Source organism: Notolabrus celidotus, chromosome 19 (genome assembly GCF_009762535.1).
Source record: "Notolabrus celidotus isolate fNotCel1 chromosome 19, fNotCel1.pri, whole genome shotgun sequence".
Classification (NCBI taxonomy): domain Eukaryota; kingdom Metazoa; phylum Chordata; class Actinopteri; order Labriformes; family Labridae; genus Notolabrus; species Notolabrus celidotus.
Genome location: NC_048290.1, coordinates 5,909,380 through 5,923,643, shown reverse-complemented (window position 1 = coordinate 5,923,643; position 14,264 = coordinate 5,909,380). Strand labels below are relative to the sequence as shown.

At 39.6% G+C, this 14,264-nt stretch overlaps 1 protein-coding gene and 1 long non-coding RNA gene across 3 annotated transcripts; one reads left to right on the top strand and one right to left on the bottom strand.

Moving 5' to 3' along the window:
* Window positions 1-213: 213 nt before the first annotated feature.
* LOC117830799 lies at window positions 214-7,035 on the bottom strand. Its single transcript, XR_004634847.1, has 3 exons — window positions 6,554-7,035; window positions 3,114-3,213; window positions 214-1,370 (listed from the first exon to the last, which is right to left on the bottom strand). It is a non-coding gene; the product is annotated as an uncharacterized LOC117830799 (long non-coding RNA).
* On the top strand, window positions 6,616-13,605 carry tor1 (torsin family 1). 2 transcript variants are annotated; one of them, XM_034709069.1, is made up of 5 exons: window positions 6,616-6,990; window positions 10,360-10,625; window positions 10,713-10,888; window positions 11,415-11,542; window positions 11,638-13,605. In XM_034709069.1, exons 1-5 carry the CDS (start codon window positions 6,792-6,794, stop codon window positions 11,880-11,882), a joined length of 1,014 nt encoding a protein of 337 aa, XP_034564960.1. In that variant the 5' UTR covers window positions 6,616-6,791; the 3' UTR covers window positions 11,883-13,605. The 2 variants fall into 2 exon arrangements, with proteins under 2 accessions (XP_034564960.1, XP_034564961.1); XM_034709070.1 differs by lacking the exon at window positions 6,616-6,990 and adding an exon at window positions 8,835-9,148.
* The last annotated feature ends 659 nt before the right edge of the window (window positions 13,606-14,264 follow it).

The window sequence follows — 14,264 nt, the reverse complement described above, 5'->3', positions numbered from 1 at the left end:
GTTTTAATCTACAGTGTTTCAAATCATTAAAATAGATACAAACCCTTCAATGAGAAGGTGTTTCAAAACTTTTGACTGGTAGTGTATATTAAATAGGGTAAAAAGCAAGTGAGAGGGAGGGTCATTTTTGCAACCAGTTAACTGCGTCCTGCAAGAAATATACACAGGCAAGCTAAAAGCTTGAGCCAACCCAAGCTCAATTCATGCAACAGATAGGGTAAACCCTGAACAGGTCGCCATGGAGTACCACTGCCAATAAATTATTCAAGATAATAAAAATAACAGACAAGACATGAACACACATGACATCTAGATTCCTCAAGTTTCAGCTTCTTTGGCAGGGGGTGCCAGAAGGGGGTCCGCTCTGCAAAAACCCTTTAGTTTTGTAGCAGTACAGTACTATACACAGGACTTGAGCAAGTATACCAAGTAACTTTCTGCAGCAATCATTTTTTTATACAGAGGTTTGTCTTTGAAAAGCTTTAAAGTGCAAGAAAGATAAAAAAGAAAGTAACCTTCTCTGCAATGTATACAAATCACAAGATCCCAGGTTTTAAGCCCTATACTTTTACTGGTAACACCACAAGATGCACACTATTTTTTCTGTGCAATATTCAGTTTATTTACTATTCAGCTGTTGCATTAAAGGGAATCACAGAATGCTGTTGATGCAGCATAATCTCAGAGAGGCAAACATAACATTGAGACAGAAATCTGAGGGGAGGGTCGCTGACAGAAAAATACATTTTTGACCACAAGCTCGTTTTATCAGAAAAATTGGGTCATAAACTTTTTTCAAAGTGACCTTTTCAACATGATTTGGCATCATTTGCAGTTATTGTTTCCCTTCCATTACCACAGTGGTGAAAGCTTTTACAGTTACTGTAATTCAGTTACTTGTGTACTCTGCACTTCCCAAAAAGCATCAATTTTGCACTGTTAGGAGAATTCAGTTGGCTGTCCAAAGGAGTGAGCCCCCCCTGGTGTTCATGGTGAGCACATATACATAATATAAAACAACAATTCTTTGCTTAATGTATGTGTCTATATGTAAACAGTATATTCTCTTTATCAAATCTCTAATGTTCTCCCTGCAGCTCCTCTTTCTCTTGACTTCACAGGAATGTGCTTTGGTCCCCGGGTCTGATTCTTTAAGTGGCCACCCAGCCTGGATAACACAGAGTGGGGGTAAAGGCAAGAGTTGCTCGAGGTGCAGAGAGTGTAGTAGGGCCGGGGGGTCTGTGTTTGGGGGTATTGCCCTCTGTTTATACTGAGATCAGAGGCCGACCTGTTCCCTTTGTTTCCTCTTCAAAGGTCCAACTCCTCCACAAGTGCCCTCGTCAATTCTGTAGCCACTGAACGAAGCAGCACTGGAGAAATTAGGGGGATTAAAAGAGAAGAAAAGACCTCTAGTCAGGCTCTGATAGATGAGTTTCCCAACTGGTAACTATGTGCTTAAACGTCTGTATACAAGTTAAATATTTTGCTATGTCAGAGTTGTCAAACTTCCACTGTGAGTTGCTTTTTTTAATCTGCAAGAAAAACTTTTTCTTTCCTCCTTGATGACTATTGAGAAGATGCCCAGGCTCATCAGGCCCCGGGGTTAGTGGTGCGGAAAATCCTGTTACGTAACACTACAATCACAATACAGAAAAACTCAAACTACACTGGCGACTCCAACATGGCTAAAAATACAAACAGCTGTTGATGCATTTTAACATTTTACTCTGAGTTGTTTTATTCAGCTTCAGAAACAAGTGTTCCAAGAAAGCATCAAAAGCACACTTGGAAAATGGTGTTTGAAAAAGGTCTTGAACAGGCGTTCATGATCTCCAGAGGATAAACCCCACTGTCAGTGGTGACTTGATTAACTTTCATTTTGAATTGAAATGAGTTGAATATTATTTGGCTGTGGTAATCATCTGAATTTCCCATTTGCGGCAAAATGTTTGGGAAATGAATGAGTGACCAGGTTTAGTCATTTAGTATATTTTTATATCAAGTATTGGAGGGTTTGACATTCATGGTCCTCAGAGGATCAAAACAACACTACAGTCTTTTGGTGATCTTCTGATTTCCAGTCTTGCATCAACATGAAGAGAAAAGTGAAATATTGGCAATCAACTTCTTAATCGATTACCATTACTCCTTTTCTAAAAGATTCATGGTTCCCTGAAGATGAATCCTACTGGATGTGCTAATCCTTTATCTTTCCATTTGCAGCAAAATGATGGGGACATTGATGGGTGTCCAGGTTTTGTCATTCAGTAAATGATCAAGTATTGGAGGGTTTGACATTCATGGTCCTCTGAGGATAAACACCACTACGGTGTCTTGGTGATCTTCTGATTTCTAGTCTTGCATCAACATGAAGTGAAAACTGAAATTTTGGCAATCAACTTCTTAATTGATTGCCATTACTCCTTTTCTAAAAGATTCATGGTTCCCTGAAGATGAATCCTGATGTCTTTATTAACCTTGTGACTATTTTTCTTGTCCCAAAATAAGATACACTTTTGGGGTTTTGGTAAAATCCTTCAAAAAGCTTTATTTTTTACCATTAATAGTCCTCAGATGATAGACCCTACATTCTTTGTTGAACTCTTCAGGTGTATTTGTGCCATATTCAACATGGTATGCACATTTAGACAGGCAGATACTTAATCCTTCCACAGGGAAATTCAGGGGGGAAATTTGCCAACAACTGGATGTATTTCCATTTGTTTGGGCACAAAATGCATGATACTCAGAGGATGAACCCCTTAAGGTTGGATGATCCTCTGACTTTTTGCTTCTCCATCAACATGAGATAGAAATGTTTCATTTTTGCGGTGAAATATCTAGTATTGGATGGTTTTTACATTCATGGTCCTCAGAGGAGAAACCCTGCAGTCTTTGGTGATCTCTGACTATTTGACTTGCATGAACATGAAATGAAATTTTTTGTATTTCATCTTGAAATGATGTTTAAGTCAGTGAATTTATTGGGAAGAAACAAGAAATCTGGCTCCTGTGTGTCTTTAACAGATGTAAACAGGGACAACAGAGAGAATGTTGGACTGCCTTTGCTTGTCTTTTTCAAAACTTTCACAGCATTGTCAAAGTATGCTCACATCGCTCCAGTTCTCTTGCAGTTATCTGCGTCCACGAGGGAGTCTGGGCTTCATCAGAAGTCACGGCCCCCTTGCTGTCTTTTCCTTTCCCTCTCCCTCCCTGAAGAGCAAACACAAGGAAGGGAACTGATTCTGGAACACAAGAACACCATCTGACTGACCCCATCCACAACAGGAAGGACATGTCGCGACAGTGACAGGCTGGAAGAGAGGAAGGAGAATCACAAGCAACAGCAGCAGCAGAAAAACGAAGGCCCTTTGTTTGACTTGAGCCTCTTGAGACGGTCTGTGATGACACATTTATGGCTTACCATCCTGGACCAGGAGCGTCGTGATTCCTTTGGAGGAAAGTGTCAGCAGCCTGATTTGAATTATCACTTTACTTTATGTACTGCACTTTCACAACTTGCTTTGTTATTTGGTGTTTTATAAAATATGGGAAGCACCTAAGAAGAACATTGTCATTTAATGTATGTGAGCTATATCATGAACTCTAACCTGGTCAAACTTCAGTGTGTCACAGACGCTACGAAAAGGGCAAGGTACAAGAGGAAACATTTGGTATCTATAAACCCTGCTCTCCTATAGTAGAGGCTAATGCAGAGAGTACAAACATAAATATTCAGTAAGGTAAGAAAAGGTAAAAGGGGTTCATTGGGAGGATGACCTTAGAGCACAAAGGAAAGAGTGCCTCATCTGATGTTGACAAAACATTTCCAGAAAATGTTAAATCTGCCATTTCAAATACATCAAGCCAAGTCATGACAAGTTTACAGTATTTATAGCCCAGAGTTGCATACATTGTCTCAAAGGGCTTTGAAGGCCAAAGCAGCAGTTCTTGCCCCTGCACAGGCTCTCTCAGATGACAAATCTCCCAAATATAAACTAGGTCAAGAGTTCTATTTGGCCAGCTATGAATTAGAAATGTCAAAGCTATAATGCTCCCCTTTGCTCTGAGAAGATTTAAAACCTCAGAGAGTCATACCTTTGTGAGAATCTGGTATGTGTACAAATAGTCCTGTACAGGTCCTTGTCAACATGTCATTCCAAGACAAATGCTTTGGGTTAAAAATACATAATTTATGATCAGTAACAAAACAGTCTTAACACAAATATTTCAGTTTCTGATTATGTTGTTTACAGAACATGTCAAAAACTCAGTTCTCTCGAAGGAAACAAGATCATTGATTCAGTGACGATAAACGCAAAGTCAATAATGTTTATTTTTCTTACTTGATAACTGTTCTCTTTAGTATAACACTTCCATGAGGCACCATTGGAATCAAAAACAAGACCTGACATGAATTAGCATTAATTCCATGTGTCATATTTTTTCAACACTGGAACATTTATTTTCTTGTATTATATGTCGCAAGGCAACAGCTGGACGATAATAATTAAATCAATAATATATTAGCATCTCTACAGCATGTGTAAACTACAATATGATTACCCCAGGTGAATGAATTAGAATTATAGTACCACTTTTATGCTGTTTTATTAATGTTATTGCCCTCCATACAAACCTTCATCTGTGGTGTAGAGCTGCCCTCTAGTGGCAGGTTTGATGCTTTGGTTTTATACTGACCTCTCATGCTCCATATTAAGCATACCCTTCTGTTATTTTGATACAGCAGGTTGCATAGGTATGAATGTCAAGAATCAAGAAAGCTTTATTTCCAAGTGAGCTCACACACACAAGGAATTTGACATGGTGATTGGGACACCGGGCCTTAACAACAAGACAGTAGGGACAAAAAATATAGAAACCTAAATTTAAAAATTCTAAGTACAAAGAAGTATAAAAGTAATATTCAAAGACATAAATTAGTGGTGGACAAAGTACACAGCTTCATTTCTTAAGTCAAAGTATAGATACTCCATGTCAAATATTACTCCAATACAAGTGAAAGTTGCTCTGTCAAATTATTACTTGAGTTAAAGTACTGAAGTACTTGCTTTTAAAAATACTGAAGTATTCAAAGTACTTTTTAAAATATCTCAATATGTTGTATTTTCACGATACATGAGTGCAGTCAAGAATACATAGAAGTACATTCGGTTACATCATGTTTATTTAGAAACCATTACTTGAAATCTCTAAAAACTATACCATGGAATAAAAACAGACACTAAGTTACTCAAGCACAGACAACTTAGATTGAAATGTTCATTTGGAATGAAACAAATGTTACGTAGCTCAACACACTTTCTCAGGTTGGACTCTGACTTTTTGTATGTTTGGGCAGAGTGGGAAACATGGAGAACATTTCAAATGATACGTATCATTCTTCATTTCAAAAACCTCTAACACGGGCTGAAGATACGACCATGGGTGCTCAGGTGGAGAATTATAGCCATCATTATTGAATCTGAGTGAAATTTGCTCTGTGTTTGCTCCACCTTCAACAGTGGAGACGCATGATATACAGGTACGGCTAAACCACTGAGACAAACAGAACTACACAAACACATTTTACAGTTTAGGGATCAGATTTCAGAAAAGAGAAGGAAATTCATGAGCTGACTTCAAAGCAAAGTACAGTACTCAAGTAAATTGACTTTGTTACTGTTCACCACTTGTTATGGATTAAATGACAATATTTCACATGAGGTATTGAGTATTGTATATGTACAGTTATGCTCATAAGTTTACATACCCTGGGAGAATTTATGATTTCTTGGGTAGTTTCTGTTGTCTTTATTACATAAAAAGACTAAACGCAGTTGTTTGATAAAAAAATTGCTGTACCCAACCACTAACTATGAATGAAAATACATTTTTTTCTCTTATCATTAATATTCTCTTAAAAATGGCCCCCCAAAAAAATCACAAATTCTGCCAGGGTATGTAAACATATGAGCACAACTGTAAGATAAGATAAGAGATTCCTTTACTCATCCCACACGGGGAAATTCAAGTGTTACTGTAACAGAGTAGACAAAGTGCAAAAGAAATATATAAAGCAAACAAGAGCCTATAAATGAACAATTATTAAAAAGTTATTAGCTATTAGAATTAAAATCAAAACTAAAGAGGTAAAAGATGAGCATATCTTAAAATCACACACACACACACACACACACATATATGTATACATATATATATATATATATATATATTATTGATTATAGGGTCTGACCACTGCAGGAAGAATGTGATATAATATAGGTCTATCTCTTTATAAATACTGATAATTAACCTCTGTGTTTTCAAATCTTGAATTAATTTACTTAAAAGACCAAATGTTTAATGAAAATAACTATTTTGAGACACATTTTGGACAGTGTAAATATTAAATACTGATATTAATTAAACAAAGGTAAGTCATTATTTGTTGCTTCAATCAACTTTCTTAATATGGAAGAATTGTAATGTATGCCTTGTAACATTTTGAAGTAGTGTGAAAATACCAGTTCAATAAACACGTGTGACCCACCTGGACGACTTCGGGGTTCATTTCCTGAATTTCACCTTTGGACTCTGACGTCATCACGCCTCCATGTGAGCTTGGCAACCACGCAGTACGTTCTTCCTTCACAACCGCTAGTTGTCGCTCCAGTCTGTTGACTCGGTCCACTTTAGCTGATAGTTTAAAACCCCCAACAGGCACGAGGTTCTTCTTTTGTTTACCTTCATTTTAACTAAGGTTGGTTATCACCCCACATCAGTGCGAGATGAAGCCGAGGAAGAGCCACGTCCTGCTGCTGTGGATGCTGATCTGCTCCGGTATGACGGAGGCTATCGAGCCCATCAGCACCAGTATAGCTGTGGGCATGGCTGCAGCTCTGACCGGGTTCCTCGCCAGCTACCAGAACATCTTCTACTACTTCAGAGAGTGCTGTCGACCCGAGTGGATCTCCTTTAACAGAACAGGTAACACAGCTAACACACACTCACCCTGCAATGACTGTTTGTGATGTCCTGACCCTCTCACCTGTTGGTGGCTTGTACCAGGTATTTGCTAACTGTTTGCAGAGCTGTATCTTCTATTGCATTGTTGTTTACAAAGGTGTGTGATATCTCCTCTCAAACTAGTCACATGACGTTGAAGTTAGCATCTTATTCGTAGCCTCTGATTCGGTTGTTACAGAGAGGAAACAAGGTCCTGGTCCTGATCCAAAACCAGTGTACCTAGACCTGACACATCTGGACTAGATCATCTGAAAGAATCTACAGACTCTTGCAACTCATGATCAATTGGTGAAAGCTTAATTCTATTTGTGAAAATGTAAGAAATTGTGGTTTTAATTTTTTAAAATCTGTCTAGACCACATTGGACCAGGTCCTGTTCCAGAACTATAATACCTAGACTTCTCATATCTGGTCTACAGACTAGAGAGAATGATTTTCAGATTTGGGAAATCCAGGACTAGATGACTTATTGAAGGCTTCAGTACGGTGGCCCTGAAGTGCAAATGCCAACGGCAAATCAAAAAACACTACTGCAAATCGGCAAATCAGAAATCATTACAGCAAATCAGGAAACACCACGGCAAATCGGCAAATCAGGAAACACTACGGCAAATTGGCAAATCAGAAAACACTACGGCAAATCAAAAAACACTACTGCAAATCGGCAAATCAGAAATCATTACAGCAAATCAGGAAACACTACGGCAAATCGGCAAATCAGGAAACACTGCGGCAAATCAAAAAACACTCCGGTTTGGTTAATGTCTTAGTGTTTTCTGATTTGCCGTTGTGATTTGCACTTCAGGGCCACCGTACTTCAGACTATAAACACAGTTTTTACATAGTATTTAAATACAAACCTAACCTTTTTAATGTTACCCAAGAAGCCATAGACACGAATCAGCATCACGTGTCTGGTGTTGTGTTGAACGAAGCCTTTTGGTCCTATCTGCAGGGCAAAGCAAAGAGCATTACAGTCTTTCTCAGTTGCTAAAACACTAAACCTTATTGTCTGAACCCAATTACTTAGTGGCCTGAACCCATGTATTGAATCAGTCACTCTTTTGGCAAAACCATCAGCACTTTTCACCTGGTTAGACACAACTTGCAAACACATTCCCACTCACTAAAACACATGTTGCACTGTGATGCACTTGTGTTGCATCATGGTAAGCACAGATAGCAAAAGGTAAACACATTTGAAGCACAGGTGTCACAGCTTAAACACAACCACTCAAAACTGATCAAGCTTGTGGCTGATGATGAGAGGAAACCAATATAGGCCAGTTCAGAGAGCACTGGTTGTTGAAGGTTGTACAATGGACAGAAATAATCTGAGAGGCAGAGGAAGAGTGTGTAAGAGGGGGTCGAGGAGGAAGAGGAGGGGAGCGAATTTGAGAAAGACAAAGAACAGTAACTTCTGATGAAATAGACCATGTTCTTCTCATTTATATTTGTTGTCACTTTATTTGGACTGTATACAGGTGCTACATTCATGTAGCCTACTGTGAACACTAAACATTATTTCTGCAGCTTTATGTCCTGAGCATTATTTTCAATTTTTCATGTAGTGTGTAATGATTGCTCAGTTTGTTTTTAATTTTGATTGACTTGGGTTATGATCTGATTGTTTGGTTTTGCAGGAAGAGTCAGAGATTTGGTGATTGTAGTTGGAAAATTAAGTTTTGTGCTTATAGTGTTGAGAAAAGCATGGTGTAACTGTTTAAAGGGAAGAAAAAAAAGTGACAAACTATTTGTTTTGTTCCTGAACGCAGCTCACTGAATGTTGTCGCGTTGTTATGACGTATGCGGAAGTTCCCCGTTGTACATTCATAGAGCGGTAGCTATCTAGCTAGCCTCCTGATGTAGCGCGGTTTTTACACCGTGTTTCACTTGTTTTTAAAAAGGACTGATGTCATTAAAGAAGTGTTTTCGACCATGAAAGTAGCACACTTATATCTGCTGGTGCACGTTTTTCTGACAGCCGGTGTTCTGGTTAATGCATTTGATCCGATCACAACAACAGTGGTGCTGGGCATCGGTGCCTCACTGGGACGACAGATCTATAATTATTTACACGAAAGCTGCAGTCCGAAATGGATCACCTTCAATGCAACAGGTGAGGACATGCAGGATTGATAAATGGAGGCACTGGTGACTTGTAAACAATGTAGTATATTTTAGGGTGGTGAGAGGGACCGTTTACAGAAATCGAAAGTGGTCTGTCTGTGTGGTTACTTGATCATAAAAATGAGCACAAGTCAACTTTATCAACTCTATTTCTTTAGATTTAGTTAAAGCTAATTACATTTTTATATTACTTCATTGCAGTGGTGCAGACGCCTATAATTATAAAACATATGTCTGTATAAATAGAGCTGCAAATAACACACATTCTGACTAAATTAAACTGTTTGTTGTTGTGTAAAATCTTTCATACAAATTTAGTTTAAAATTATAAATGATGCCCGCTAACTTTGCTGACAGGCGTCTGCAATGGCACATTTGTATGACCTGCAATATAAAAACAAACTTATGAGGCTTCTACAGATATTAAGTTTACTGTTACTTAAAGCAGGGGTTCCCAAAGTGTGGGTCGGGATCCACTGGGGATGTCTTCTAGAAGTTTTTTTTTTTTAAGTAATCTAAATTTGCTTATTTTATCCATTATTGTAAAAATATAGACAATAATAGTAGTTTAATTTGAAATAAAACCCTGCAAATAAGTATATTTCATTAGTTTTACTGCCTTTCTTTGTTGCCAGATGACTCCTAAAGTTAGGGTTAGCTAACAGTTAATTAACAAAAGGCTCAGTAGCAGCAGGTTAATTCCCAGCAGCACAGGGGACACACCTACCTGTGCATGTAGGTAAACTCATTTTGTAGTATGAAGCAACATTTAATCCCTTTTGAGGGACAGTGGGGATCACAAGTCTTTGGCACCTATATTTTGGAGGTCGCGGGCTGAAAAGTTTGGGAACCCCGCCCTGACCTAAAGCAAACAAGAAGAGCAGCTCATCCTCAAACATCCGGACCAAACCCTTGCTCACTAAAAACAATCATGTCTGAATGGTTGCTGGTTTCTCTTTCACTGACGTTAACCTTTCACCAAGGGCAAATTCTTCCTGAAAACTACAAGTTTGATGAAAACAAGATTGTTCATAACATTTTTAGTAGCATGTGCACACTAGTAATGAATGTAAACCAATGGGAAAATGATTAGGGTCTGAAATGAATACTTTATTAGAGTAACACTTTGTCTTTTGGTTTGGACAAACTTCACTGATATTTAAAGCCACTGATCCTGACGTCTTGCCGTCCCCTCCGTAGGTCTCAAGGCCGACCTAGAGAGAAAACTCATCGGACAGCACATTGCGTCACGCATCATCCTGAGAGCCGTGAACGGATTCATGAGCAACAGCAACCCCAAGAAGCCCCTGGTGCTCTCTCTGCACGGCTGGACCGGCACAGGGAAGAACTTTGTCAGTCAGCTGATTGCTGACAGCATCTACAAAGAGGGGATGGACAGCAACTTTGTTCATGTTTTCACATCGGAGCTTCACTTTCCACACGCAAGTCAGCTGGAAACCTACAAGGTGTGTGTACACAGAACTAGATGTTTCTACATATGAATGAAATTACTTCCTCAGCTTCAACATGGATGTGTCACTGTTTCCCCTTAGTCTCAGCTGCAGCAGTGGATCAAAGGAAATGTTACCAACTGTGCACACTCCATGTTCATCTTTGATGAGATGGACCAGATGCACCCGGGCTTGATTGACGGGATAAAGCCATACTTGGACTACTACGACAAGTTGGATGGAGTGTCTTACCGGAAAGCTATCTTCATCTTCCTCAGGTAAGGGCAGGGCAGGGAGATGAACATCTGGGATGCTTTTACTGCACTTAGTTGAGATGTATTCAGTTATAAAGTGGTGCTCTGGGTCATTGTCTACTCAAGATCATAGTTGTGGGAATCATTTGAGAGCACACATGTTGATACCGATGTCCGTGCCAGGCACAAATCAGCCTAATAATATCTCCTAACTGAGGACTCAGTGACACACCTCGTGTCCCGCTCACGTAAATCTTGGGACCCAAACTGGGGCGACAGCAAGATCCAAAAGTGCCCGATGGCCTGCTGTGCCCATGTCACCGTGTGTGCCTTTCTCTACCGACATGCCTCTAACTGCTCAAAAATCAGCCCTTACATGTCCATAGAGAAGAGCACCTGCTGCTGTTTTAGGAGAGACAAGTGGGTAGAGAACCACATCGTCACTAACTAAAGAGCAGCACAGGGCCACTTTCTTACCTCGCTGCTGCAGCCAAACTGTGGTAACAACATACAATCAGGTTAACTCTAATGTTTCTGCTCATCTTCTCAGCAACGCTGGAGGGGACAGCATCGTCCAAAAGGCTTTGGACTTCTGGAGAGGAGGACGAGATCGAGAAGAGATCCAGCTCAGAGACCTGGAAACGGAGCTTTCTCTCTCAGTGTTCAACAACAAGAAGAGTGAGTATCAATGAAGAGAACATGCTTTTTAGTGCTGCTGTGTTCATTGAGATCAGTGTCTAGCTCTGACTCCTCTCTTCTTCCTCCTCCTCAAGGTGGCCTGTGGCACACAAGCTTGATCGACAAGAACCTGGTGGACTTCTTCGTCCCGTTCCTGCCTCTGGAGTACCGTCACGTCGTGCAGTGCGCCATGGCCGAGATGATAGCAGCAGAGCGGCAGCCGGATCAGAACCTGGCCGAACAGCTGGCCAAAGATTTAGTCTACTTCCCTAAAGCAGATAGAGTGTTCTCCGTCAAAGGCTGCAAGACGATAGGGAGCAAGTTGGACTACTACACATAATGCCAGCGCCTCACGGACGCCACAGTCGAGCACTATGTGCACTTTTTAAAAAATGAACATCCTCGGCTTAATGACTTAAGAGGAAGTCCAGCTGACTGGACTCTGTAGAGCTCTCTGCAGAGGTTTAATCGGTGTGACCTTGAGGACCTTGAGGTCAGGTGGAGGTTTGCATCTCACTTACACTGAATGATGAGGATGAAGAAAGAGCGCCGTGCCAGTGGAATGAAAAAATAATAAGACTGGAAACGCTATCCTGTCCGACTGATTACGAGGCTTTTGTGTTCCCGCACAAAGAGTCTGAGACGGTTTTTGTACTCCTGAGGTGTCCTTCCACAGTGAGACTCTGAATTTCACTGTCCATGTGCTTTTGTTTTCTAATGTGGAAACACCCTGCCTTAATTTTTATCCCGATTTCCTTTTTGTTTTTATTATATCCAAGGTCTTTACACTTGTCCTTTGTATGAACAAAGTCAAAGTTACAAAATGCAGAACGCCATATTTAAGTGTAGAATTTAAACTATTGCCAATTACACAGCAGAAAACAACCACAAGGGCAGTACTAAAAAATTAATGGCATGCTAATACCAAAAACATTACGACTAAGAGATCCTCTAAGAATATGTTTGGAGGTAAAAAAAAAAACAACTCTTCATCCTCCTTATTATTGATTGATGTCAGAGGAATGTGAAATTAACTGTTTTTAAACAAGTGTTATTGATGGTTAGCATCATCGCTCCCACAGCCTTACTCTGTTCATATGTAATGGAAGAACATCATCTTAAGCCTTTTATGTTTTCTTACTTGGTTAACGTCACATTAAAGCTCCTCTGAGGAACGTTGAAGTCATGTGGAGTTTGGCGCCCCCTCTGGACAAAACGGGAAGATGAATCTCTTTGCCGTCTTGTACACATGTAGGTAATGTTTCTTTTTAATGTCCTTTATTTAATTTATAGTGAGAGGCGTGGAAATAATCTCACATTGTCGGACACCTACCCCGTGGTCGAGGCTTCAATTGTTTAAAATAAGTATTTAGGAACAATCAATCTACTCTCTTATGGACTTGTTTGCTTTCGTAGGTCATATAGAGACATTGACTTTAGTCTGTTTCATTACCAGCTGAAAAGTCCTCATGGGAGCTTTAAAAAAAAAAGATTATTTATGATTTACATACACACTATTATTTTCCATGAGTATGAGTGTACTCAAAGAGAAATGTCTGCTTAATAATTTTGCCTTATGGTTTTTTACACCTCATAGAAACTTGGCTGTAGCTGCGTTTGGACACTGTGTACATACTCAGGATTAAATCCTCTTAACACTCAAATGAAATTTTTACCAATTTTTTAAATTGAAAATGATAGATGTGTTAGGTAACAGAGTGGCTGACCACACACTCTGTTTAATTTGAAACATGGCGTCTTTAAAATACAGTAACCTGAAAAACAAGATGTGTGTATGGAAATGCTGAGTCATATAAATCTTACCCAACATTCACTTGAAAGGACTTGTTCGTCTGTATCTGCTCATTGATGTCAGGTTTTGTAATTGTCACAAAAATGTTATGAACCTTCAACACTAAGTCGGCGTGTTTGTGAAAGATCTAAAGAGAGAGTGTGAAGGGAGACTGTTTGTGTGGATGGAAAAGAAACATGTTGGTGAACATCTTCAGCTGTAAACACAGAAAAGAAAAGAAATCACAAAATAAAATTTTACATTTTTCCTGAAGTGTCGTCGTTTCTGATGCATTTTTTAATTCAGGTGTAAGCATGAAGGGAGACAGATAGAAGGTACATCCTAATGAGCTGTTTGAAAGAAACTGACTCTAACAAGCCTCAGTGCTGCACCCTGTAGGTGTCACTCCTCCATAGAAATAAGGTTACTACTCAATAGTTGTCGACTTTTTTCTCTCCCATACATTATAATAAAAAGACATGTGTTGAAGCTAGCATGTTTCTTTAACAGCAGGATTATTGTTGGGAGTGTTTTGCCTTTATTTGGTAGGACAGCTTGAGAGAGGGACAAGAAATGTGGGAAGAGTGAGGGATGACATGCACCAAATCATGTCAGGACCAGGAATAGATTCTACCACCAGTGCAGCTTCTATATATGGGGCACCCACCCAACCAACTGAGCTAAAGCAGTGCACCTCACAGTGACAGTTTGACTCTTAATTACAGAAGAAGTCGTATGCTCATTTTCAGGCTTTATGTTGTCCGTCTGAAGGCTTTGTACAGCTTAGACTTCTTTAGTTCTCTCAGATCAGTGTCTTAGAAAACCCTTATTTCAGCCTCTGTCTGACATGCTTCATTTCAGCTACTGGAACCCAGCACTCCAGAAGCCTCCCCCACTGCTGCCATGTTACAAAGTTGCATTTCTCTATAT

Excerpts from the sequence above, each read along its gene's own strand:
- tor1 (XM_034709069.1), top strand. The coding sequence starts at position 6,792 with ATGAAGCCGAGGAAGAGCCACGTCCTGCTGCTGTGGATGCTGATCTGC. Across the intron at positions 10,626-10,712 it reads GTCAGCTGGAAACCTACAAG|TCTCAGCTGCAGCAGTGGAT; the intron begins GTGTGTGTACAC and ends GTTTCCCCTTAG. Across the intron at positions 11,543-11,637 it reads AGTGTTCAACAACAAGAAGA|GTGGCCTGTGGCACACAAGC; the intron begins GTGAGTATCAAT and ends CTCCTCCTCAAG.